Raw genomic sequence first — 25709 nt, 5'->3', positions numbered from 1 at the left:
TGACGCACTCCTCATTCTTCAGAGACAAGACATCTGCAGACAATTTCTGAGAATAACTAACTGTGCTACCATAAGGGGCAAAGTACAAGTTACAATCCTCCTTTAGTTGGCAGTTTCCTGCGTTTATATTCAACAATCCCACTCAGGACCATTTGGCTGAAGTGCCATAAGACACTACATTAACAGTGAAAAGCTCTGTCCATCCATGTTGTTCAGAATCTTGGCCTCTTTTCCCCAATTAGAAAAAGTGCTTCCTCTTTCTAGGAAGATCTGTCCATCTGTCCCTGTGTGCGTATGTGTACAGATAAACTAAAATGCTGCGGGGATACAGTTCCAAAAATCAAATAAACTATTTTCCCCTCTGGCCAACAATCTCTAGCACCTTCAGGAATTACCTAAAGCCAAAAATGGTGTCAAAAATGATATGCATTGTTTTAGGCACCTATAAGTCATTAGGAATGTGCACTCTCAGGCCCACCCCAGACTGGAGTCAGACACCATGGGTGGGCCCAGACTCCCAGGATGGCTCAGAGGCGCTGAGGAGCACCCAATGAGCCCTCCTCTTGCACGTGATGATACCTGAAGTCCTGGGGGCAGTGAGCCTGGCCCCCACCCCATCTGTCCTTCTCCAGGCCCAGCAGTCCCGCTCCTTTAACCACTCCTCAGAGGAACGTGCAGGACTCCTTTATTCGGGTAATCTCTCCCGCACACAAGTCACTTGAACCTCCCACTGGCAACGGGGTGCCTGCAGCAGCAAGACCTACCCTACAGGGGTCTGAGCAGCAGACAGGGAAGTCTGCACCAGCATCTTGGCAGCCCCTCCACAGGCTGGTGCTCCCAGAATCCACTACAGCTTCCGGGCCTGTCCACACACACAGGTACCATCGCCACACGCTGCATTTTCTGGACACCAAGGCTGCCTTCTTCCTGAAGTCCCACGTTTGGGCTTCGCCATGTCCACGTCATCACTAGAGGTGCCCCTGAAGCACTGTTCCTTCTGCTCTGACACAATGCAACGACATCTTGATGTCCCCTCCTCTTTTGCTTCAATCACTGGCGTTCCATCCTCCTCCTATCTTGTACAAACTTATCCTTCAGAATACACATGAGCTCTTCCAAGAGCTCATGTTACCACACTGGTCTCCTCTGAATCCTCCTTTTCTTTTGGGATTATTTACAGCACTGTTTTCAAAACTCTGTGTGAGAGCCTCCAATTCACAATTTTTTCCATTATGGTTATGGTTTCAGATCACGTGGCCACATCCATATATTTTCTTTAAACCTCGTGACATGGGTTTTCTGTCATCCACATTTGACCATGCCTAGTGTTTTCTTTCCCAAATGTCCTGAATGTCAAAATGACTGAAGCGCTTTCATGCAAGATCCCAACTTTTTCTACTTCACCTACCAGACCCTCCTGGTCAGTCAGAACCAGATGCAAAGCAAGCGTTTTTCTCATGGACGCATCCCACCTTCAGAGAAGGTCAGAACCCTGACATGGGCCTACTTCACAAACTGCTCAGAGGGCTCCACCTCTCTGGGTGGCCCAAGACACACTCGGGAATGAGACACCTTCCAAGTCTCTGGTCCTCGCTGGAACTGCAATGTTAGGTGGAGGCTGGTAAACTTGGTGGGTCCCGGGGGACTCTCCTCTCCAGCCTGCAGCAAACTCCAGGACACTCCCTCTGGGGCAGCAAGTCTCCTGTCGAGAGCACACGCTGACGCTGGATGAGGCTACACTCTCTCGTTCTGTCCTCACTACTTTCACACACTTTCCCTCAGTGACACGCGGGGCCTCCTTTCCTTCACCTCCCTCCCTTCCAGGTCATGCCAGGGAAAGAAGGAAGCGTTATGAGAGAGCGTTTAAGGTCTTATGCGGTTTACAAGAGTCTGATGGAAAAACCTAGACTCACGAAGGTGAGGTACTCTGTACGAAGGTTGCAAACCGAGAAATGGCAAAATTGGGACTTAAGTGAAACCTCATCTCAAAGCCTGACTCTTGCTGCTACGCCAGCTGCATTCTGAAGGGCCCATTACTTATCCCAGGGGATTGCTGGGAGAAATAAAGGAAGAAGTCACTAGAGAAGAAGTGAACAGCACGATGCTGGACACATGGTGGCATAAACTAAGCGTCGGCAGTTATTACTGCTGCTCACACCCAGTGCTGGCCTTCTTACTTCAGTGATGGTCACCGCAGGGGACCAGTCATATATGCTCGTTAAGTGACTTCAGACTTTATGCTCTTGTGAGGAAATGACTTTTTCGTTTTTAGACCATGTGGTTGCATTTATGTACAGGATAACAAATTTTTCTTCTTAACACAATTTTAGGCCAAATCCAGCAAATAGGGAAATACAGATAAGTAAGCAAAGGAGCCTCAGAACTTATAACTACCTTACTCCCTGATCCTAAGCGTTAACTTGTCTTCAGTCTTTCAGGATGGAGCAGGATATTAGGGTTATTTCCTGGAGGGGGCCACACCTGCAGGAACAGGTGCTGGTCACTAGAGAGCACCTGGGCGTGTGCTTAGCTGTTCACGGAACCCGCAGGTCCTAACAGAAATCGCCTCCTGCAGTGCCCCTCGCTTGCCTTCCCATCTGCCCCCGCCCTTCCCCGAGAGCAAGGCACTGCATCTCCATAACCCCACAGCCCTCTCTCTTGGTCTTGGGACCCCAGGCAGAATCTTCTTTCTGCCTCGTTTCCTATTACCGCTAGTATCACTTATTCTTACTGCGCTCGCTCATCTGAAATTCTGAAACACACCACTATGCTTCTCATGTTATTTCTCCCTTCTAGTTATAACATTTCTACAAAGTCTTGTCATTTTTCCTTATTCTGTAAATAATGAGTTAATAGATAATATCTTTAAAATGGATTTTCTAGAGAGGCTTATGGGTCTAGTTTAAGGCAATAACACACTAATCTGAAAGCAACACGGCTCCCCCGTTGCCATCCACTGCCACAGTGAGAAAGTCTCTCCGAGTCCATGGACAAAGCAGCAGCCCTGTGAAACACGCAGTCACTGCAACTTTCTGTAACTAAAAGGCCAAAGGAACCAGGGTCCCTCCTCGTCTAGACACACCACTTGCTATTACACTAAGTGAACGCGAGGTGGTGCCATAGCCCAACACACACAGAGGCTTAAAGTACATTTCTCTTCCGCAAGTCAGGAAAGCAAGAGGCCTGGGTCACTGAGCACCATCCCTTTGAAGTAGATTTCTATTTAAACCATAATGAAGTCTTGTTATAAACGTCTTTCTAAAATTTATACTTAGTGTCATTCTTTAGCTATCTAACTCTGGTAGAAACTTGTTATATTAGTTGCTTTTTTTTTTTTAATTAAGAAACTTAGTATTTTGTGAATGCAGTGTTTAAAAATCTATAAACTCCCACTCAAAACCATCCCATGGGACTAACTGGCAAGAACACCTGCTTTGTCCCCCAGGGTGGACAAATAGGCCCTTGCATAAGTATTAAATTCATTGCTCCACAGGGACTTCTACAGTGGCGTACGAGAGGGAGCTCACCTTCAATACTTCATTTTAAGGGTAACTCATGTAACCTAGAAAACTTCATTCTCGTTTTCCCATCTTTCTCTCTCTTTCTAATTAAAACAAGCCACTAAACAACCCAACACTGTTTTTGCTCGGCTTTAAGTGCCCTCAATCAAACTTTATAACACAATGATCTCTAATTCTTTCCAGAACAGAAAAAAAAAATGGCAAATGGGAGGGAAAAAAGGCCACTCAAGAGATCTATAACCACAAAATGGAAAATTCAAAGTTCAGTTTTTAAGATGGATAAGACCAAGGTTGGGTGGTTTAGCAATGGCTCCAACCTAATTCTTGCAGTGCAGCCACTGGACCTCACACAGGCCACTGAGAAGCAAACAGCACAGCCATTCGGACATGGATCCTGATAACTGTATCATATTTAAGGATGTTCAAGAGAACTATCAAGACTACATATGATGAAGCAAAGCCCAGACAACCAGCAGGTCACACACAGAAAGCTATGGTGCTATCACTTCCCACCCCACCAGAGAGACACAGGGATGTCAGACTGGAACACGAGCCCTTGGAGAGTGCTGATCTCAGAACTAACATTCTAGGCCCTGGTTTTTTCAATCTGGACTCATTGCTGAACTGTGATTTGACCCAAATTCTCAACCACCATTTGTTTGAGAGTCTCAGATCAGGATAACTATTTTTTTTTTTTCTTTGAGGAAGACTGACCCTGCACTAATATCTGTTGCCAATCTTCCTCTTTTTCTTTTATTTCTCCCCCAAACCCCAGGATATGGTTGTAAATCATAGTTGTAGAGTTGCAGCTCTTCTATGTGGGACGCTGCCTCAGCTGGGCTTGATAAGCAGTGAGTATGTCCGCACCCAGGATCTGAACTGGCGGCCGCCGAAGCGGAACGAGCGAACTTAACCGCTACACCACCGGGCCAGCCCCAGGAAAACCACATTTTAATGAATCTAAAATTCTCTCCTGTCAGTTCTGACCCTGCAAAGTAATCCATATTATGATTAACGGGAAACAACTACCCTTGAATGTAAGCTTTACGCCTCTGAGAACTGACAAATCGTTCCCAACCACACCACGGGAAAACGACTCTATTAAAAACAGAAGCCAAAGTTTTTGGCTAACTTTTCATTCATACAAATACAAACTAAACCTAACCATTTCTCTAGGAATCCAAAAATGAAGGTGGAAGCAGTTAAATCTAAATAATGGAGTTTTTGGAAGGGCTTTTATCTACTCCTTTTTAGTAATTCTCATTAGTAGATGGAGATTTAAAACATATTAAAAATTAATTACTTGTATCTACTCTAGTCTGAAAACGTTTCCCCATTCACTCATAAAGCAAGAGGCTATAAGATATTCTTAAAAGAAAGCACTGTGGATTACTCAGAAAGCTCACATCCACACTATACATCTTACGATTTCCTCAGCCATGTTTCCAACATGTTCTACCCTCAGACGCAGATCCTGACATGGGACGAGGAGATGTGCTGATGATGCTGTGGCTGGGGGATGAGACCTGGCGGGAAAGGCCAGAAATGGGACCACAAATACACTGCTCAAGGAAAACCAGGTCAACTCACTTCTTCGCTGGTTTACCTCCAGGGCTCCAGAAGAGATCAGAGATTTCAATGGAAAATTTTGTTTACAACAGAACTGGAGACCCATTTGTAGCCAGCTCAGCAGAGATATATAAGCATTTAGAATTAGCCAGTTTTAAAATTAAAGAGACTAAAATACAGTGCATGTTATTTCATATTTGTAAAATCTAAACCAAGTTCCATAGCTGTTAACATGTGAGGCTGTTTCTGGAAATTAAGGTCAAGAAGACTAAATACTTAAAAAAATTTTAATTATTACTAACAAAACAAGTGTGTGATAGAACAAAAAATTTATATGTATGGGTGCATATATAAACTTTAGGATAATTTGACGATTTCCAAGGATAATTTATTCAGTTGGAATAATTATTTCATCAAGTTTATAAATGAGCACCTGAAAATTTCCAAATCATCTAACTATCTAAGGCAGAAGTCCTGATATCAAGTGTGCACAGTAGAGAAAATCTTTGTCTTTCTTCTCAAGTGTATTATTTTAACATGAAGAAGCCAAGACAAAGGGCTTCTAAATCAAGAAATAACTGAGTCCTGGGATAGACCAAGGGACACAGACCTAACAGGCCCTGGGGGACCCACCTGGATGGGTCCTACTGACATCAGCAGGCTCTTCAGCTGGACATCAGTAGTGGAGGAAGAAAGGCCTTCAACAGACACGACGCAGGGCTGCGGCTTGCACTCCACCACCCGTAAATTCTGCTTGTTCGGCATCAGGCGCCCCCGGCCCATCGCACCTGCCGCTCCTCGGCCTCTCCCATGCATGAGGACCTGGCAACAACAAAGTAACTGTCACATTTTTAAGCTTTGGTCTTTTTTCACAGCTACTATGACATAACAAAGTGAGCAAATAACTGAGAATCCATTAAAACACACCACAAGCTACAAGATTTTCTGTAGTTTTTATCCACTATCAATCAGAAAAGGGTTTAATGTCTAAACGAGACAACAATCCCCAGCCAATCTGGGCAGAGGAAGCGGAAGGAAGAGGTCGTAGCAGAGTCTGACTCTATCTTGTGCCAAGCACGGGACCAGGCGGGCGCTCTCTGTGTCCCCATCGTCCTGTAGAGGAAGCAGCAGGGTCACAGGGCTTCAGAAACTTGCTGCAAGTAACACAGTTAAGGACTTGGGTCCAGTCCTAACAGCCCCAGAGCCCGAATTTCTCCCACCATATTCCAGGCCAATTCAGCAGGGATCAGCGAATCGTGGATGGCGCTACCCACAGCCACTACACGGTCACCACAAGTCACAACACTGCATATCCAATTCATCTCGTACATATGTGCAGCAGGCATCCTGAGAACCTGAAAGGCAGATTCTGCAACAGGGGATTCCCCCCCCGGCTGCTACACATTACAACCATCTGCAGAGCTTTAAAACCAAAAACTGAAACCCAAACAACAACGACCGAGTGCCCCCAGCCCCCGGAGATACGGTGTCACTGGCCTAAGGCGGGGCCCAGAGTTCAAAACCACTGTTCTGGGACCTTTTAAAAAAGAAGAGACAGCTGATCTCTCTGGTATTTTCCAACTGGGAAATTAGATAAAGCATTGGTGTCAAGTGCTTTCTCTAAAAAAAAACTCCTGGGGCCAGCCCGGCGGCATAGCGGTTAACTTCATGTGCTCCGCCTCGGCAGTCCACTGGTTCAGATCCTGGGCGCGAACCTACTCACTGCTCCTCAAGCCATGCTGAGGCAGCGCCCTACACAGAAGAACTAGAAGGACCTACAACTATGATATACAACTATGTACTGGGGCTTTGGGGAGGAAAAAAACCAGGAAGATTGGCAACAAATGCTAGCTCAGGGCCAATCTTCCTCAATCAATCAATCAATCAATAAAAATAAAACAAAACGAAACAAAACAAAACTCTTCCTGGGTAAGCCAGTAGTGAAACGCAGGCCGCAGAGCGGAACTGAACAGTATCAGGTTTGCCAGACGTCCCACCCAAATTCTGCCCTAGAGTTTGGGTAGAAAGGGACAAAAAGGACCTCCCAAGTCATCACAGAAAAGGCCAGAGAGGAAGGCAGAGGAAATGAGAACCTTAGGACATCCACAGTCACCCCTCTAAAGGAGACACAGAGCCGCAACATTTCCTTCTTAACAGTGTGCAGAAGGGAACAGAACTACTCCTGTGAAGTGAGTTTTTGAAAAGTGCAAAAGGACATTTCAAGAGAAGTCACACTGGAAAATACACATCAAAAGTTGCAAGTTACACTGGCTGGAAACCAGTAGTAAGTAACTATTCTATGTTCTAACTACGCTAAGTTATAATATTAATAACAACATCCTTTACTAAATGCTTGCTTACATGCCAGGCACCACGCTTTCTATATGCATCTCCTTATAAAATCCTCACAAGAACCCAAATAAGACAAGAACGATTACTGTCCTCACTTTATAGGCGAGTAAACTGAGGTTTAAGATGTAGAAACTCGAGTGCTTTATTTATGTATATAGCTGTATAGGGGTGCCGGATGTATTTTTCTAAGGTCTTTCTCTTCATATATCCAGGGACAACACCTGACTGAAGAAAATTTAGACTGTAACAATCTTTAAAGACTATACCTGAAGATATGACTTTATGTGTCTATATCATCTGTCTTCTACTGCAAAAATGGAGTAATTTTGTTTGCCCCCACATTGCAGTGTTTATGAGATAATACGTAATGTGTATATATGTATGTATACATATATATAATGTATACGAAGTATTTTAAATACTTCTAAGACCCCTTCATATTAATACTACTACTTAGCATCAGTAGCAAGACAAGCAGATATGATGAACTAGTAGACTCCAGGGTTTTCTAGAAGAGACTCGAAGCCAGTGCTGCTGCCCCTTTTCCTTCCTTGCGTGATCTCATCAGACAAGAGGTACCTGGCTACTGCGCCAAGAGGGGACTTGACTGTCAGCAGGAGAGGTGAAGGCTTTGGGGAAGCTACCAAGATGCCCCTCACTAGAAGCTGAGGGGACGGGTGCTCTATCACCAGGACATAACGAGACAAGGTGGACACACCTCTCCTAGGGAAGGTTTTAAATTCAGCACACAAAAGGAGAACATTCACTCCCCCAGAAGGGGTACTAGATGCCCACGCCTTTTGTCTAACAGACTGAGCTCGGAGAAGGAAAACACCCCTTCACTTCACAGTGCGAGGGAAGGAGGAAAGAAGCAGGACCAGTACCCCTTTCTTGGGCAGGCTACTTCACCCACAAAGGCCTCAGTCTCCCACCTGCGAGCTGGGGCACTGAGGAGGAAACGGACGAGGGAACACCTGGTCCTCCACCTGCAGAGTCTCTGGAGAGCCAGCGGGCAGGGGAAGGAAAGCATGCCAGGCTGGGGCTCCGCTTGCAGGGCTGTCTCCAGAGCGCAGCTCAGAGCTGCAGGAACAACCACACCCTTGGTTGTGGGCAACATCCCCGAGCTGTACCATCAAATAAGCCACAAGAGGAAAAGCGCTTCTGTGAAACGTTAGCCTTCAAAGCCAGAACAAAGGAAACGATGGCTCATTTACTCATTTATTTGATCACCCCTACTGTTCGCCAGGCACTCCCATCAGAGAACCGTCTCATTGCCGCCCGCTCTAACTAGCAGGACATCTACATGTGCACGGCCACCAGGTTTCATGTTCCCGTGGGGCGGGCTAAGGAACGGGCAGTACCTTCTTGGCCGGGTGAATTCCTTGGATGCTCTTAATGCCTGGAGGGCCGGCTGAGTGCACGTGGGCCCCCACTGGTGGATGCTGGGGTGGCTGAAGGGCCCCCTTGGTCAGCGTCACCTTGCGGGCAGGCTGCTGTCTCACTTCTGGGGGCTGAGGGAGCCTCTGGGGCTGGCCTTCCGGGTGAAAAAAGCCGTCGCTCTCTCCTCCCTGCTGAAACCAACAAGGCAGCACACTGGTCAGTATCTGCGCAGCCGGACACCCCACCCCAGCATCAGGGCGTCCGCCTCGGTTAGTGTTCAACTGAGACACAAAACCATCATGCAAGTGGATAACCAAACCTGTCATTTCACCAAGTCACTAAGAAAATTTCTCATTTGACAGTGTTTGGGTTTTAATAATATTTTTGAAATTTATAACACTAAGATCTTTAATTACTGTACCCAGTCAAGAGGTCTATAATTAAAGTTTAAGTGCTATTTAGTTCAGTGAAACTTAACTAGCTTAACTTTAAAAATACTTCATCTTCAACATCCATTTTCCATTTTCATGAGCATTCTTGTTAAAAACTGACAGTTTGCACAAGCAATGGTTTTAAACCGGTAACTCCTATCAAACCTCACATAAGCAGGCTATCACCCTGACTCATCCCACGGGTTGTGGCGGTAAACCTCGGAGCATGCCCAGCGCCTTCTCTCCCCTGTGGACACAGCACTGAACACCCCTATTCTCGACACAGCGCTCGGAGGCGAGGAGCACCCCAGTCACCCTTCCTCCTGCTGAGTCACCAAGGATTTCAGAGGAGGAACTCATATATTCTAGTAAGAGCTTTACAAGCATCAGAAATCTAACATTTTGTATTTTACTAATGTTCCTTCATTTCTTGACCTTAAAAACTGTTACTCAATTAGGAAGCCAGTACACTGTCAAGCTGCACTACTGATGTTCCTGATAACACCAGGCAGCGTAAAACACCTCTCTGGATGGGGCCTAGCAGCTACATTCAGGATTAAGTGTGGCATCTTTCAACAGAGGAGCTGGTGGCCAAGAAACAAAGTGGACAGCAAGAAAACTGGATCTTGCTCTGCTAAATTACGTAATCTTAAAAATGGATGCTTGAACACGAAAAGTAGATGTTTAGTAGCCTCAGCTCCTTACATAAATAGGACTATATTGGTCAGTGGTTAGTAAACCTTCTCCACGCATACTGCTCAGCTATGCCAGTATTTCCAAGAGGAAGTTGGTAAATTAGCTCAGAAGCAGCCCATATATTCTATGTCTCTCTCTTTCCCCTCTAAACTTATCTTTTAAAGACAGTTTAACGGAACAAAGGAAAAGAACAGAGGCTGGAACAAGATGGGTGTAGAAAACATTTTTGCAAAAACTGCCCAAAGTAATGAGACTTAAGAAAAAATGAGATTAAAAAAGTCGCATGGGGCAGGACTTCTGGCTATGGCAGCATGAAGAGACTGCAAATCTTCTCCCCCAAAACAAGGGTATAATTGGACAACATTGTTCAGAACAAGCATTTTAAGACTCTGGAAACCAACAAAAGTTGAAACCAGAAATGGAGCAGGATCTATTCCTGAGACGTGGAGCAGTGCCTCTTTGGTCCTGCTGACAGGGAAGTCCCCAGTGACAAAGGGGTTTTATCAGGACAGGGCAGGGTAGGAAAACCCGGAGGGCAGACCTGGTTTGGTGTGGAGGCCCCAGCAGCACTGTCGGTAAAAGCAGCCAACTAGGCAGGAAGGGAATGGGCAACACCCACAGATCTACGGGCCTCTGGTCTTGGTCTTGTTTGGAACAGCAGCAGACCAGTCAGAAATCCGAGAAACTTAACAAGGAAATTCTGGAAATGAAAGAGCTACTGAAGGCCTAGAAATGTCCTCCACAGTAGGCTGACTGGGAGGCTCACTTGTGCAAGGGACCCCGGGGGCCTGGCAGGAAGTAAGAGCTGAGGGGGGTTCTGAGTGCACATTCCTACCCACATACAGATCACCAGCCCAGGACTCAAGGGACATGGACAGTTTTCCTGAACGAGTGGCTGACCACTAAGCTGTGCAGCAACAGGGTTGACTCTAGGAAACCAGGCTAAGAAATAAAAATAAGAATAAAAAACTGAACAAAAAATATTTTGAAACTTTTTTTTTTTTTTTTGCTGAGGAAGACTTGCCCTGAGCTAACATCTGTGTGAATCTTCCTCTATCTTGCATGTGAGTCACCGCCACAGGATTGCTGATGCATGATGTAGGTCCACGCCTGGGAACCAAACCCGTGAACCTGGGGCACTGAAGCAGAGCACACCAAACTTAACCACTAGGCCACAGGGCTGGCTCCTGAACAAAAGATATTTTGAACTGAATGAAAGTGAAAATACAACATATCAAAATCTAGGGGATACAATTAAAGTAGTCATATAAGAAAGGAAAAGACATCTAAAATCAATAACTTGAGGTTTTATCTCAAGAAGCTAGAAAAAAAATAGGAAATTAAACCCCAAACAGAAGGAAGGAAATGATACGATCATAGTGAAAGGCAATGACATAGTAAAGAGAAAAACAACAGAGAAAAGTCAATGAAACCAAAAGTTGGATTTTTGAGATCAACAAATAACCTGACTAAAACTGACCAAAAAAAAAGGAGAGAAGACACCAACGATCAAAATCAGGAATAAAGGAGGGATCGTCACAACTGGCGCTGTGCTGCCTGAAATGTGGTTTTGCTGGGGTCACTCTGACCTCACGGAGGACCCCCCAGGTGACAGTGGAAGCACTGTGGGAAGACAGGCACTGCAGGACCACGAGACACACAGGCAGGCTGCCCATCTGTGCTGCTTGAGACTTCTCCACAAAGTCTTCTATCCAAGGTATCCCAGCCAGGCAGGTATAACCTATTCTAAGTGCATAATTTTCCAGTCTTTATCTTAAAAAGCTATGTGAACTCTCTCTAGTTTTGTACACGCTTGAAATTTTCTATACTAAAAGGTTGAAAAATTTGAGAACATATATCACATCTCCATCTTTCTTAAAAGTCAGTGATCTATCATTTATTAATCTATCTAAAATCCTATTGAAATTACATCAGTAGAAGACTCATCAATGCACTATGCATGTGTTAAGTCATACTGTCCTTAAACACATCCCTCTTTCTCACATGGGGTGACACCTCACACTTCGCTGGCTCCCAGGTCCCACGAGAGGCTGTGCGTTAGGTGCAGGTGGCACTGGGTCACTCAGTTCTCCACACAGCACAGCTACACAACAGTCTACTGACTGATTCTCCAACTTCTACCCGTTTTACTAATGTGCATGAATGGCCAGGCTGTATACAGTTAGCTCTCTGGGGAACTTTTCCATCTTATGGACTTAACGCATCTAAATCAGCTCCCTGACGAGGTAAGGGTTTGAAGATACCCGGAGCACACGCCATCTTGTAACTGTCTAGAGAGGGCCGGCTCTGTGGCTTAGCAGTTAAGTGCATGCTCCACTGCTGGCGGCCCGGGTTCGGATCCCGGGCGCGCACTGACGCACCGCTTCTCCAGCCATGCTGAGGCCATGTCCCACATACAGCAACTAGAAGGATGTGCAGCTATGACGTACAACTGTCTACTGGGGCTTTGGGGGGAAAAATAAATAAATAATTAAAAAAAAACAAAAACTGTCTAGAGAAACCAGTGGTGTAGACTCTAGTAAGTCTGTTTTGTTCACCCAGCCAAAATTTCTTGTGCACGTAGATGGCACTGAAATATTTATGGAATAAATCAATAAATAGTAGATCATACTTTTTAAAACTTGAGTAGTTATGAATGTGCTATTAAAGAGATTATAGTATCAGGAACTTGGGTTATAGCTGCTATCAGTTACTACACACATATTTATTCAATGTCACCATGATACTAAAAAGGCCAGCCTTCAGCTCAGCAGTACCATTACATGCATCAGAAAACACTATACCACGTTGCAGAAATAGATAATTAGCTAGTATCTGCGGCCTAAAAGGACAAGGGACAACAGGATGAGTACTGTGATTTTTTTCTTTACCAATCCAAAGCTGAAAACAAGATGATCTAGATAGTAAACTTCAATTTAAAAAGAAGAGCCTGCACCAAAAGTAGGATATTATTATTCGCCGATTCTAAGGTTTACAACGTGTATATGCATTTGAGTGACGAACATATAACATTGTGTGATCCGATGATTTTTAAACTGGGAATAGAGAACATAAGCATTTAGTTAATAAATATTCCAAATAACAAAAATTCTCTTCATTGTTATTTTGAGTAAGAGACGGGTGATAACTGATGTCTGAAAATATTAATGTTAAATAAGAACCCTGAAAAACAAAGTTCTAAACTTCTATTTTCCTTTCAAAAAATATTTATTTATTTTTTTGCTGAGGAGGATTCATCCTGAGCTAACATCTGTTGCTAATCTTCCTCCTTTTTTTTTTTTTTGTATGTAAGCCGCCGCCACAGCATGCACTGTGGTATGGGTCCACGCCCAGGAACTGAACTGAACCCAGGCTGCCGCAGCGAACGCCAAACTTTTTAACCACTAGGCCATCAGGGCTGACTCGAAAAAAAGTTTACTTTTTTAAGTAGGCTTGATCCCCGTTTAAAGTTCAGAACTACAGGTATCACAAAAACCCTCTCCATTGAGGGCTTCCTAAGAGATCGCCTGAAAAGACACGGGAACAAACATCCATGCTTCGGCAGTTTCTGCAGATCTGGACCTCATCTCTCTCGGCTCCCTCATCCACTCTGTCCCGCCACACTGGCCTCCTGGCTCTGTCTCCAGCGCACAAACCCATCCAGCCTGGGGGCTTTCTCATGCTTCTCCCTTCAGGGGAAGCCTCAACCAGCTACCTGCCTGGCATGCTCACTCGAGGAGGCCCCTGTGAACAGCACTCTCCAATCCTACCGTTCCCCAGGCCACTAACTGCTTTCTTTTTCTCCACAGTATTAATCGCCACTCTCAGTTATGTCATGTTCACCAGAATGGGAGCCCTGTGGGAGGCAGTGGTCACCACAGCATCCTCAGGACAGAGAACAGAATCGGGCACAGGGCAGGGAGAAGACAAACACTTGAGTCACTGATGAACACAGAAAGGGGGATGTTTCAGGAAGAGACTACAATGACTGCCCAACTTTTAGGAAAAGCTGCTCCTATCAACTGCTTACTGAAAAATGGGAAGAAAGCCCTGCGTTTCCAGGAAAGCTCTGGAGTTACTTATATTCAAGATGATGTTTTCTACCCTCTATAGCTACAAATGATACAATGAACTTTATAACAGATATTTCCAAGGCACTCCCAGGATCTAAATCAGCTAGAGTTTTGATATCATTCCACACACTCCACTCACGGCGGGGGGGTTGGGGGGGGGACAGAACAAGCATGGGACAGGGGGATGGGGACAGGAGGAGCTAATGTGGGTTGAACGTCTGCAATATAACAAGAGTGTCCTAGGGTCTGTACAGACCTTGTTTTCCTTCAATCTTCCCTCAATGTAAATATTATCATCCTCATTTTGCAAATGAAAAAGCCAGGGCCCGTGGTCACACGGTAAGTGGTGGCACCTCCTGTCTCCACGGTCCCAAAGCTTCAATTCCACACTGCCCTCCTAGGGGAGGAGCATATACTAACATAACTGTTTTCAGCAAGGACTGAAACAACAGGGACTAACCATCATTCAGCTAAATCATTTTAATTAAATGAAGGGTTACTATAATGCTGCACTTTTGGATTTTTCTGAAAATCATGCTGAGCACTAGAGGCTTAAATATAAGTAACAAGTTATTTCATTTTGGAAGAAAAACAAAGTTTTTTTTTCAATTGAGAGAACACTTATTCTGTTTCAAATTAGCGTAATTAAAAGCTAATTCTTGGGAGAAATTTTAAATTCCAGAGTTATTCCAGTTAACACAAGGAAAGAGTCAACCTATTTAATCACCAGGCTGTGGCCAGGAACATGTTTTTATGCCACACTCTCATAAACACACAGACAGAAGGCCAATGAAAACAAGCTAACGGCATCTGCCCATTTACTGGGAAGTCTTCTATAACTCACGTGTATAGTCACAGTGCTGAAAGAGAGCCTAAAATTGATAGTGCTTAGTCACATAAATTTTAAAACACTGTTGATTAAATTAGGAATTTCAGAAACCTGTTCTCTTCATGTAAGGAAATAAGTGGTCATCTGTGGGTGGCAGACTACATTCTACTCAAAAAAGTAAGTTCAGGGCTGGCCTACTGGCGTAATGGTTAAGTTCACGCACTCCACTTCAGTGGCCCGGGGTTTGCAGGTTCGGATCCCGGGCACGGACCTACGCACCGCTTGTCAAGCCATGCTGTGGCGGCGGCCAATATAAAGCAGAGGAAGATGGGCATGGATGTTAGCCCAGGGCCAACCTTCCTCAGCAAAAAGAGGAGGACTGGCAACAGATGTTAGCTCAGAGCCAATCTCCCTCACCAAAAAAAAAAAACAAAAAAACTAAGTTCACTTGGAAGTGAATTTCTCTAGGGTGGACAGCTTGCTTTTGGAATTCCTTACATGGTAGTGTCTTTACACACGATTTTAAATACTTTTCACTTCCTCCAAAACAGATGAAGAGAAAAGAAGTTTGGTCTACCTTAGACCAAACTGGAAATATTTTGTTTTCTGTACAAATGATTATCTTTTAATAAGTACTATAAAAATGTCTTTTTAGAGTAGTTTTTCTTAAATATGAGGCACTACCTGAATTAAGTAAGCTTAGGAAATACTTTTTATCAGCTTAATCTTTACAAAAAATGAGGTTTGTAGCCACCAATATTAGCAGGACAAATTTATTTATAACAAATGGTTAAATGTATAGATAAAAACGCCTATTGATACTGTCAGGGTGTCTTGCAATTTGACAGATCAAATCTTATTTTCATTCTTAAACCCCATGAAGAAGTGATATCACTGACTTGCATTCACTAGTGAGCAAATTGATTAATCCCTCTCTATAGAAATCTCAACTCTTGATTACACCTATCAGACGTTAAGCAGCATTAGTCTAGAGTGACAACACTTGACAAATTCCCCAACCATTTTTCTCAGCCTTTGTGGCCCTGCTAGCTTGTATTAACCCTGATGAAAAATTAATTTTCCTTATCTTCTTCTAAACCCCAAAATCCAAATCCACCAAACTGGCAACTCTTTCTGTAAAGGTATTATGAAAACCTCTAAAAGATTAATTGCATGTCTTCAGGTGACATTAAATTAATTTCTGTACTCATGACAGACATTTGATACTCTGTACTGAGAGGACAGATAACATTGTCAGGACACACAGAAGGACAGTGGTTAGGGTCCCAGGGCAGTCTCTTATGAATTCTCCTCTTGATAAGGCCTACTTCACTGTCATGGCAATGCTGCTGATCCTACAGCCCACAGACCTCACGGAACAGGTTTCTATTAACTACAACAATGCTGGGCCTAGCCCTGTAATCTTCAGAAAGCTCACTCAGAATCCGGGCAATAAATGACATGCATGCTATATGAAGTTGCCAAATATAAATACATTTTAGGCTCTATTTTGTCTTTGAAGACTACTGTTTAAAGGAGAAAAGGTAAAAGAAAATAAACAGGCTAACATTCTTATCCAGGTTTCTAGGTGAATTCTCTCATTCAATTGCCGTAATATGATATGAGGTGAGAACATTTCACATCTGCAGTGTTCGTTTATTCTCTGCAACAAATTACCCTTACATATGGCAACCATACCAAACATGTAAACAACTGAAATCTAAAAAGCTTCCTATAAAATTCCAGTAATGGGTCCACACAAGTTGAACTGAAGCAAAATCCATAACGTTAGGGGCTGGCCCAGTGGTGTAGCGGTTAAGTTCGAGCGCTCTGCTTCAGCGGCCCGGGGTTCACCGGTTCGGATCGTGGGCGTGGACCTACTCATGGCTCATCAAGCCATGCTGAGGCGGCGTCCCACATAGAGCAACTAGAAGGATGTACAACTATGACATACAACTATCTACTGGGGCTTTGGGGGAAAAAAGGAAAAAAGGAGGAAAACTGGCAACAGATGTTAGCTCAGGGCCAATCCCACTCCACCCCATCCCCCCAAAAAAACCATAAAGTTCAAGAGACAGGGCAGACAGACCTCGTAAGTGCTTGGGTTTCCTGAAATAAAGGATTCAACTGGCACGTAGTACATGGGATTTTACAGTACGGTGATAACATGGCAGTTATTCAAGTGCTCTCTCTGTTAACACTCTACCTGTCTGAGATGAGTTAGGTTTGGGGAAATCTTTAAAAAGCAAAATTGACTGGCCTTTGGAGGAACAAACCAAAGCCCTGAGCGTCTGAGGGGATCTGAGGGGATCCCAGGACTCTCCAGTTTCTACAGCACAAATCTACCAACCTAAAAAAGGAAAGGAGGGCTAAAAGGGAGTCTGCCAGGGCCTTTGCATGCTGCAAGTCGTCAAGCATCGGGGGTCCCACGAACTCTGCTCTTCCAGCAAGAGCCCCACACTTAGGGATGACGCTCCACGCTCTGGAAAGCAGAAGCTTCCAACCTGCTCTGGATGAGCAGCTCAGAAGAACCTGCTTTGTAGGGCTGGTTGACTTCCCTGAGGAGATGGTGAGGCTCCTCCTTTTGGTAGCTGTTCCAAGTTAGGAGTGGGAAGTTATCCAAGACATCGGAGAAAGCAGATTCCCATTCTGCTGGGGAGGGTGGGTTAGCAAATACTGATTCCGAATTACAGGGGAATTATTTCTGATTTAAACACTTATTGCACTCCCCAACATCATATCTCTAAAAAAACCCATAAACTAATGTGTAGCAGAAATTCTGATTCATTAAAACTGATTTCTGTCCTCTAATGAACAATTGTCTATTTTGCCCAAATTTGGACACCACATGTTTAAGAATGCTTTAAAAAGTCTTTCTCTGGAAGTTATCAATTTTGCCCACTAAAGCGTTTCAAAGCTCTGAACAACAAATACTTATGTATAATAATTTCTCCTCAAAAAGGAAGATTCTGGAATATACATCTTATCAAATAAGTGATTAATTAAGTGATTAGTCATGCCCCATTTTTCTTTCTCTCTCCTGCTATTTGCCTTTTGGCCATTTTACTGATCATCAGCACCTGTAACAGGGAAAGCATCGGGGGACAAACGAGGCCTGACTCCAACCAGCCACTCTCCCGACCGAGAGGGACTGCAGGGCGAGGGGGCCGGGCAGGGTCCAGCAAGGTGAGAGTCTGGGCTCTCACTTTCCTGAGAGGTGCCAGCCACCTCCCCCCTGCATCAAAGCAGTTTCTCTTACACTCAGTTCCCCAGAACTCTCTTCTCTACCGCAAGCCCATCCCAGTTCTGTCCTTTCCTACCTCGTTTCCAACTCACTTCCATCTGACTCACCTCCTCCTGGCCCCACTGTGCCACCTCAGCTCCCAGCCCCTCCCCGAGACCGTGGCACCAGGTGACATCCACAACGTGAGAGGGGCTCTGCCTTGCAGACTCACCACTTAACACACCCCAAAAAACAGCCAAATGGATATACAATACAACCCCATTTTGAAACTGAACAAAGAAGGAGTTTGGGTGGGAACCATAAATTTTAGCATGAAAAGATGGCCAGAAGAATTTACAATAAGGATTAATGTTATTTTTGGCTTTTTCAAATTTTGCTTACTGATGTCTTCTTTGTCTACAATAAACAGCTATTACTTTCATAATCAGAAGTATTTGGGGAAAAAACCCACTGTGCTAACTCCTCCTTTGATATTTCAGTAAAGAAACCGTAAACAGTGTCTATTATTTTTAAAGGGAAAAGCTACTTATTTTCTCAATTATTTCAACAAATATTTCTTAAATATTTATGACATACTTGACACTGTCCTAAATCCTGAAGACAAAAACTGCATAGAAGAGCACAGCCAGCCTCAGTCAGCAGCAGTCACCAAGGGACGGAGCTCTGCAGACCACTGGCCACACACCGCAGGCGTGGCAGGACGCGTGCAGGCGCCACACCAAGAGCGAGGGAGCAGCTGAGTGTGTGAAATAGGGGGAGATCTTCAGTGGTAAGTGGGCCAGAGGCTTGAAACCACAGGGCACATCCAGAGACTGGGAGGCAGCAAGGGTGACCTCCCCGACGAGGAGTCCCCAAAGGGTGATGGGTGACTCCAGGATGAACACTGCTGTCTGCCTCTCTATTCAACGCTCAGAAGTGGTGCCTTATGCCTTTCTGTGTATCAACACTTATGTTAGAACATCAGAAAAGAACTGCAAATAGTGACTGTTTTAAAAATTAAGCAAGGTTCACAGACTAGTCCGCCATCCGTCTGCTAAAACTTTCCAATGGCTCCCATTGCTCCAAGGATCAAGATCCCAAACCTAAAACAGCCAACGAAGGCCTGGCTCCAGACTCATCTGCTCTCTGCACTCTGTCCATGAGGGGACCAGCTGTGACTTCTCTCCACAGGGCCTTTGCATGTGCTCTCCCCCTCTGCCCAGAAGGCTCTTTCCTCTTGCCCTGCCCTCCTTCACCCAGTTATTTCTGCCTCTCCACTCAGTCACTTCTTTAGGTCTCCTCCTCATACTACTCACAGTACCATCACTGCTTTCACCTACGATGATGTCTTGGAGCCTGCACAGCACCTGGTGTGTTGAGTGGTTCCTACTTTGTTATGCAGCTGAAGCAGCTGCTAACGCACACAGAGCTCCTCAGCCCCAAGTTACGTCTGCTGTGATGGTCTCAATCGTAGCTGCCCTACTCACACACGCTGGCACCGATGGATGGCCTCACCCACTGGGAACTGAGGAAGTTACAGTGCCAGCTGGCGGCAGCCGTCAACAAGCCTTGATAAAATGCACAACAAACAAAACAAAATGCAGAACACAACTGCAGATGCCTGACAATGGCAAGCCCACCTCTACCCCCTGCCGTGAGGAGGAGGAGACCCTCAGAGACCTACCATGCCTCCCTCCCACCTCCCTTTTAGTAGTTTTGCACCTCAGCTGCTGCCTAAAGAACACGCCTTGCCTAGCTAGCCCCCTGGTCCAGAGACAGACTCATTTTTATTATTTAAATAGTGATGTTTAATTGTCTTGGAATTCTCACACTATGACAATAATTCAAAAAATGAACTCAATGCAGCAAAAAGTATTTCTTATTCATTTCAAGGATTGTAAAATATAGCAGAATCCAACTGATCCAGGCCATCTCTTTCTGATTCATTTTTCTGTCTTTGGAACTTACTGCAAAAGGACTAGACATGCACTGAGGGGGCCCAGAAGCAATGAAACCCAATGAGCAGAGCTGGCCTCCGGCTCTCCAATACAAAGAGAAACTACAAGATGAGCCTGAACATCTTGCACCAGAAAGTAAGGATGTGTTCAAAGAATGATAGAGATATATCAAAGGACACAGGCCAGCTTGAAGGGGCTCTCCCTGGCCAATCTGGGACAAGTCTAACATCAAAACAAACAATGAGAGTAATGGTTCACTGGATAAAATAAGAATTCATGAGCCCATATCACTGCAAATAAATGAACAAATGAGTAAGCGAGGGAGAAGAGAAAGCTCCTGTCAAGCAGGAGCGTGACAACCAATAAACACAGAGGAGTGCCCGCATTAGAAAAACATCAGTGCTGCTAAAAGTAGTGAAAACCTGACAAGAAATGGGGTATTGACACAGTCTCCAAGCGACCTCCCATAAGTTACTTATCAATTACAAAGGGTAAGATTGTAACTCATCGGTAGAAAGACTTGGCAAACACCATCTTACTCAAGTGGTCAAAGTTGCCACAGTACTAGATGAACCGACCTCGTGTGCCTCCTGACAGGATGCACGAGAAGAAGATGACGTCCTTCTGTGGTGTTCCTGCCGAAAATGCATAACCTGAACTGATCGTGAGGAAATGTAAGACAAATCCCAAACAAAGGACGTTGGGCAAAATAACTGGCCTCTCCTCTTTAAAAATGTCAAGGACCCAAACAAAGGCTAAGGAATTTTCCAGATTAATGGAAACTGAAAGGTAATACAGGGTCCTGGACTGGATCCTAGATTGGGGAAAATGCTCTAAAGGAATTGTTGGGACAACCGAAGAAATCTGAATATGCACTGTGGATTTGAGGGTAGCACTGTATCGATACATTTTCTGACTTTTGATCCTGTACACCTGTGGTGTTGTAAGAGAATACCTCTGTTCTGAGGGAATACATTGTGTCTCCAACCCACTCTCAAGTGGTTTGGGAAAAAATAGGTGCGTGGGGGCATCTATGTGTGTGTAAAAGGAAAAAAGAGAGACAATGATAAAGCAGACATGGCAAACACAAGCACCTGGCGAATCTGACACAGGGTGCACAGGAATTCCTTACACTGTTTTTGCAACTCCTCTTAATTTGAAATTATATCACAATAAAATGTCCTGCACTCCACAACACAGATAAGGCATGTACGTGTCCCCTTCTACCACCTCTCTAGAGAAAACCTGAGGATAACTTCTGAGCAGGGAGGAAGGGAGGAAATCTACAAATGCAGTCCAGCCCCCAAAAGCAAGCTCATACAAATAAGTTGGGACTTTCTGCATGCAGAACTGTGACAGCCTTTTAAAAATAAAATACAAGAGTCTCACGCTTGGACAGCTGGCTTTCCTGCTGAGGCATTCTGTGCTTCTCCCATTTCTCGGTGTGGCCAGCAGAACAAAGGACTGTTTACTTAATTTGCTGCCAAATTCTTAAAATTTTCATTACCTCGATTAGAATAAAGCAGTTGAATTCAGAATTCGCTTTTATTTTCTTAAAGAGCTCTATAAACTGCTGCTCTAAAGAAACCATTTTTTCTTCCTTACACTAAAAGGAAAGGGTAGTGATATTTATTGAGCCACTACCATGTGCTCAGGCACTGTGCCCCTCACCTCACACATGCCACGACATTTAATCTTCACAACCACCCTGGGAAAAAGCTAGCCTCCTTTTCCTGAGGAGGAGACTGGAGTTCATCCGGGCCAGGTAACTAAGATCCTACAGACGTGTGGAAACCATGATGCAAACACTTGAAAAGCTCCCCATTTCCCCAAAACCGGAAGACAGAACTGCAGGCCTAATAAAATGCCCTAATAAAGGAATTTTCCGTGGCATGTGGTCATTCTAATTCCTTTTTCTGATGTTTAATCACAAAGAATGGCTAGATGACTATAGTAAGTTTACACTGTTAACATTTCATATTTTTATATTTGCTCCATTATTACTTGAATGGTTTTTTAGATGATGTATTGGTTATGAATACAATTATGATTTAACAAGGTTGCTATTTTGGTTTCTAAAAATTAAATACTTAAAAGTAGCTTTCTGAGAAATGAGCAAATGGAGAATATTTTCATATTTTAAATAATAAAAAGAGAACCATTCCATCACATGCAATTCTTTAAGTAGAATACTTATATAAACAATATTCAGGGAGGCATATTAAATTTGAGAAGCAATATTTACCAATATCTAACACTCTTTATAAGCAGCATAAATTTGTTCCTTTTGTAATCTGACCTAACAAATCCAGACAATAAAATGAGTGTAAAAAAACTAAAATTCACATACATAGAGATTGATTAGCCGCATATCAAAAGGTCTCTTTAAATTTCAAATTCCCCTAATGTTTTCATCTCAATGTTTTAAATACAAAATTTGACCTAATTTCACTCACACAGAAATGTTCAGACACATTTTTAGCACAGAGCACGTTACTTCTGCAGCTGCACTGAACCAGGATCAACCATCACTCACTTTACAGGCTAGTGGCCACGTGGTCACTCGAATGCTACCAGACCAGTCCACACAGGTTTTAGAACAGGAATGAGGGACACCCAGCCACTCTCCAGTCCTGGTTCCACTCCACAGCTGATGCTACTCACCAATCACAGCACTTTTTCATTCCTCTAAATCCTTCTCAACATACCCTCTAGTCAGGCACTACCAATCAGGGTCGCCAAGCAAAACGAAACCTAATCATCATCCTTATTCTAAAAGCCCCCACAAAAAATTTTCTGAATCAACTCTAACTGGTATATACTCACTGGAAATAGCAGAATATTATCCCTAATCAAGAAATAAGTAACATTGGAAAAAAGCAGCAGAAAAAAATAACTGTTACAAATAATGCAAAGAGCATAGGATTCAGAAGCCTGGTTCTACCAGTTAGTAGCTGTGTGGCCCTAGGCTACTAACACAACCTCTCTGAGACTCAATTTACTCATCTGTAAAATGGAAATAACAGCACCCACCAGGACACTTAAGTACATGCTAAACACTCGATTAACAGTAGCTACTACTATTACATGGCATAAAAATCACTTTTTTATAGAAGGGGACTAGAAGGGGACTTAGCAGCATTCTAAAAAGAAAATGGGGGGCCGGCCCGGTGGCGCAAGCAGTTAAGTGCGCACACTCTGCTGCGGCCCCCGGGGTTCGCAGGTTCAGATCCCGGGCGCACACCAACGCACCACTTGCTGGGCCATGCTGTGGTGGTGTCCCATATAAAATAGAGGAAGATGGGCACTGATGTTAGCCCAGGGCCAGTCTTCCTCAAGAAAAAAGGGGAGGACTGGCATGGGATGTTAGCTCAGGGCTAGTCCTCCTCGCAAAAAAACAAAGAAAAGAAAATGGACATTTATGCAGTACCTGCTATGTGTCAGAAGGCTTTATGTACTTATTACTCACAGTAACCTTAGTAACCTCATTACAGATTGGAGACTGAGGCTCAGAGAAATGAAATGACTGCTCAGGGTCCCAAAGACAACAAATAAAAGACGACCATCCAAACGCAGGTCGTCTTCATCCAAGCCACACTGCCTTTACCATATCACACCACTGTGTACCAATGTAAGCTCTCTGTCCTGGTGAGCGAGAGCTTCGATCTCTGTACTCCATGAAAGGGAATTCCAGGATAACCAGTCACAAATACAATGCCAACAGAAAGCCCTTGAAGAAACTGAAGAATCACCCTGCAAGCTTTAAACCCAGACGACGACGCTTGAAATTGCTTCCTATGTCCATAATGCATTAGCTGTAACAAAGAAGAACAATATAAAAGGACCAGAAATTTTCTTACAATGATTAGGGTGAATTAAAATCACTTTAAAAACGATATAATTATTGAAAAGCAGACTAAAAAAACCTACTGTCATAAGGCTCAGGCTCTTTCACTTTTCAAAAAACTCAAATAAAATCCAAAGATAAATTATGTGATTAGAAATAATGAAATATGGAAAATAACAAAAGAGAACTCTGCATTGATTCACAGCTGCCACAGGTAAAATATACCTAGAGAAATCTAGTGCAGTTGTGAAGATATTCCCAATCTGTATGTCAGAATAAGAGCACCAAGAAAATTCTTTCATAAACATCCTGTGGGTACATATTTACCTACGGTCACCACCAGGGCACACTCTCTAGAATGGCATCGTGGACTGCAATAGTCCCGTGTCCTGTCTAGAGACCACACTAGAATGAGGAGACGACCGAATGCCAAGAATAATTTAATTAAATACACTAGACGGCAGTTTAGGTTAGAAAAAAAATGAAGGAAATAAAACTGACTCTCTCCATAGTAACTCTCTCTAGGAAACCTTAGAAATACAATATGCATTGTACTAACAGGATGTAAAGAAGTCTAAGACTCAGAGCAAAATACGAGAACGTGAATTGACAATAAAATGCTTTTATTAAGCGAGTAACTGTAAACCTGAAATGCATCAGGAATATTCTGCACAGGTATGATATACAAGTGAACCCTACCAAATGCTAAGCCCGTCAGGTCCCTACTGGGGTGCCAACCGTTCAGCTCTGGGCTCACAGCAGCCCTGGGCATGGATGCCACAGTTGAGGGAAGGAGAAGAGGACCAGCAGGGACAGAGATGAGAGAAGAAATGTGAGCACACTGAGCACTGAACAGTATCCTTTTTGCATCACCTGAAATAAGCACAATTATGAATATGCTCTCTTAAAAATAGTTCTTACCCACACACACACACACACACACAAAAAAACCCAAGGCCATTAGGGAAATACTATTTGTTCCAGTTCAGAGAGATACAAACACGAGACATTTATCCCCTGATAAGTCAAAAGTTGCCAACACACTACAGGAGGAATTGTTGGAATAAAGCCTAAGACACAAAATATGTTGGTTAACTAACTTAATATTTAAGAATTAAAAAGAGCTAAAATGCTATTCCAAAGTTTGACAGATAGCTGTTTTCATGTAAAATTCCTCTGCTGTTTTTCACTATGTTGTAAAATTATATAAGCATGATTTTAGAATACAGTCTGATATAAAAAATATATTTTTTCCACTGGAGAAAAAGACAGCAAACATTTAAGGAGATGAAGTCTTTTACTGGAAAGGTGTTCATTGGTTGGAAAGCTACTCTCTGACAGCAGAGCTGCACCTGCACCTGCTAGCTCACCTGTGCCAAGTGCACATGGCCCTCGAGTCACACCAGCCCCGGCAACACAAAGCACCACCATGGCTGCCACCAGAAAAGGCTATGCTCAGCCATGGCCCTACGTCCCCTCCTATGTTTATAACTCAAGGAAAACAATGCGACACTGATGATGTGTGCTTTAAAGGAGGTCAAGAGCAAAGGCCACAGACCCCTCGGAAACTGACGAACGCTTGGGTTCTCACCCAAATTGAACAATTTATACGATATTAAAATAATTTGATATCACACATGCCATCTGCTTATCAACATTTTGAATCACAATGAATGGAGGTGATAAAAAACAGATTTGGATAAAATAAAACTATGGGTCCTGTTGAATATGGAATTTCTAATTCATATTATTCTATCAAAAGTTTTCTTACAGCATAAGAAAAGCTTCACATTTTTAGTCTACAAACCTAGAATTAAAAGCAATTAAAAC

At 43.8% G+C, this 25709-nt stretch overlaps 1 protein-coding gene across 3 annotated transcripts in view; it reads right to left on the bottom strand.

Annotated features, from left to right (window-relative positions):
• The window catches only part of RBM33 (RNA binding motif protein 33), a 163178-nt gene that overhangs the window by 9801 nt on the left and 127668 nt on the right, over nucleotides 1-25709 (bottom strand). The window contains exons 15-16 of one of the 3 annotated variants that reach the window (XM_058533975.1): nucleotides 8804-9013; nucleotides 5724-5912 (exon numbers count right to left, since the gene is read on the bottom strand). In XM_058533975.1, coding sequence (XP_058389958.1) covers nucleotides 5724-5912; nucleotides 8804-9013 — 399 coding nt within the window. The remainder of the gene's footprint in view (nucleotides 1-5723; nucleotides 5913-8803; nucleotides 9014-25709) is intronic. The other 2 variants (XM_058533981.1, XM_058533991.1) reach the window with 2 other exon arrangements.

This window comes from Diceros bicornis, chromosome 3, assembly GCF_020826845.1.
Source record: "Diceros bicornis minor isolate mBicDic1 chromosome 3, mDicBic1.mat.cur, whole genome shotgun sequence".
In the NCBI taxonomy this organism is placed as follows: domain Eukaryota; kingdom Metazoa; phylum Chordata; class Mammalia; order Perissodactyla; family Rhinocerotidae; genus Diceros; species Diceros bicornis.
Note: the sequence above shows the minus strand (reverse complement) of the source record. Positions and strands in the feature narration are given on the sequence as shown.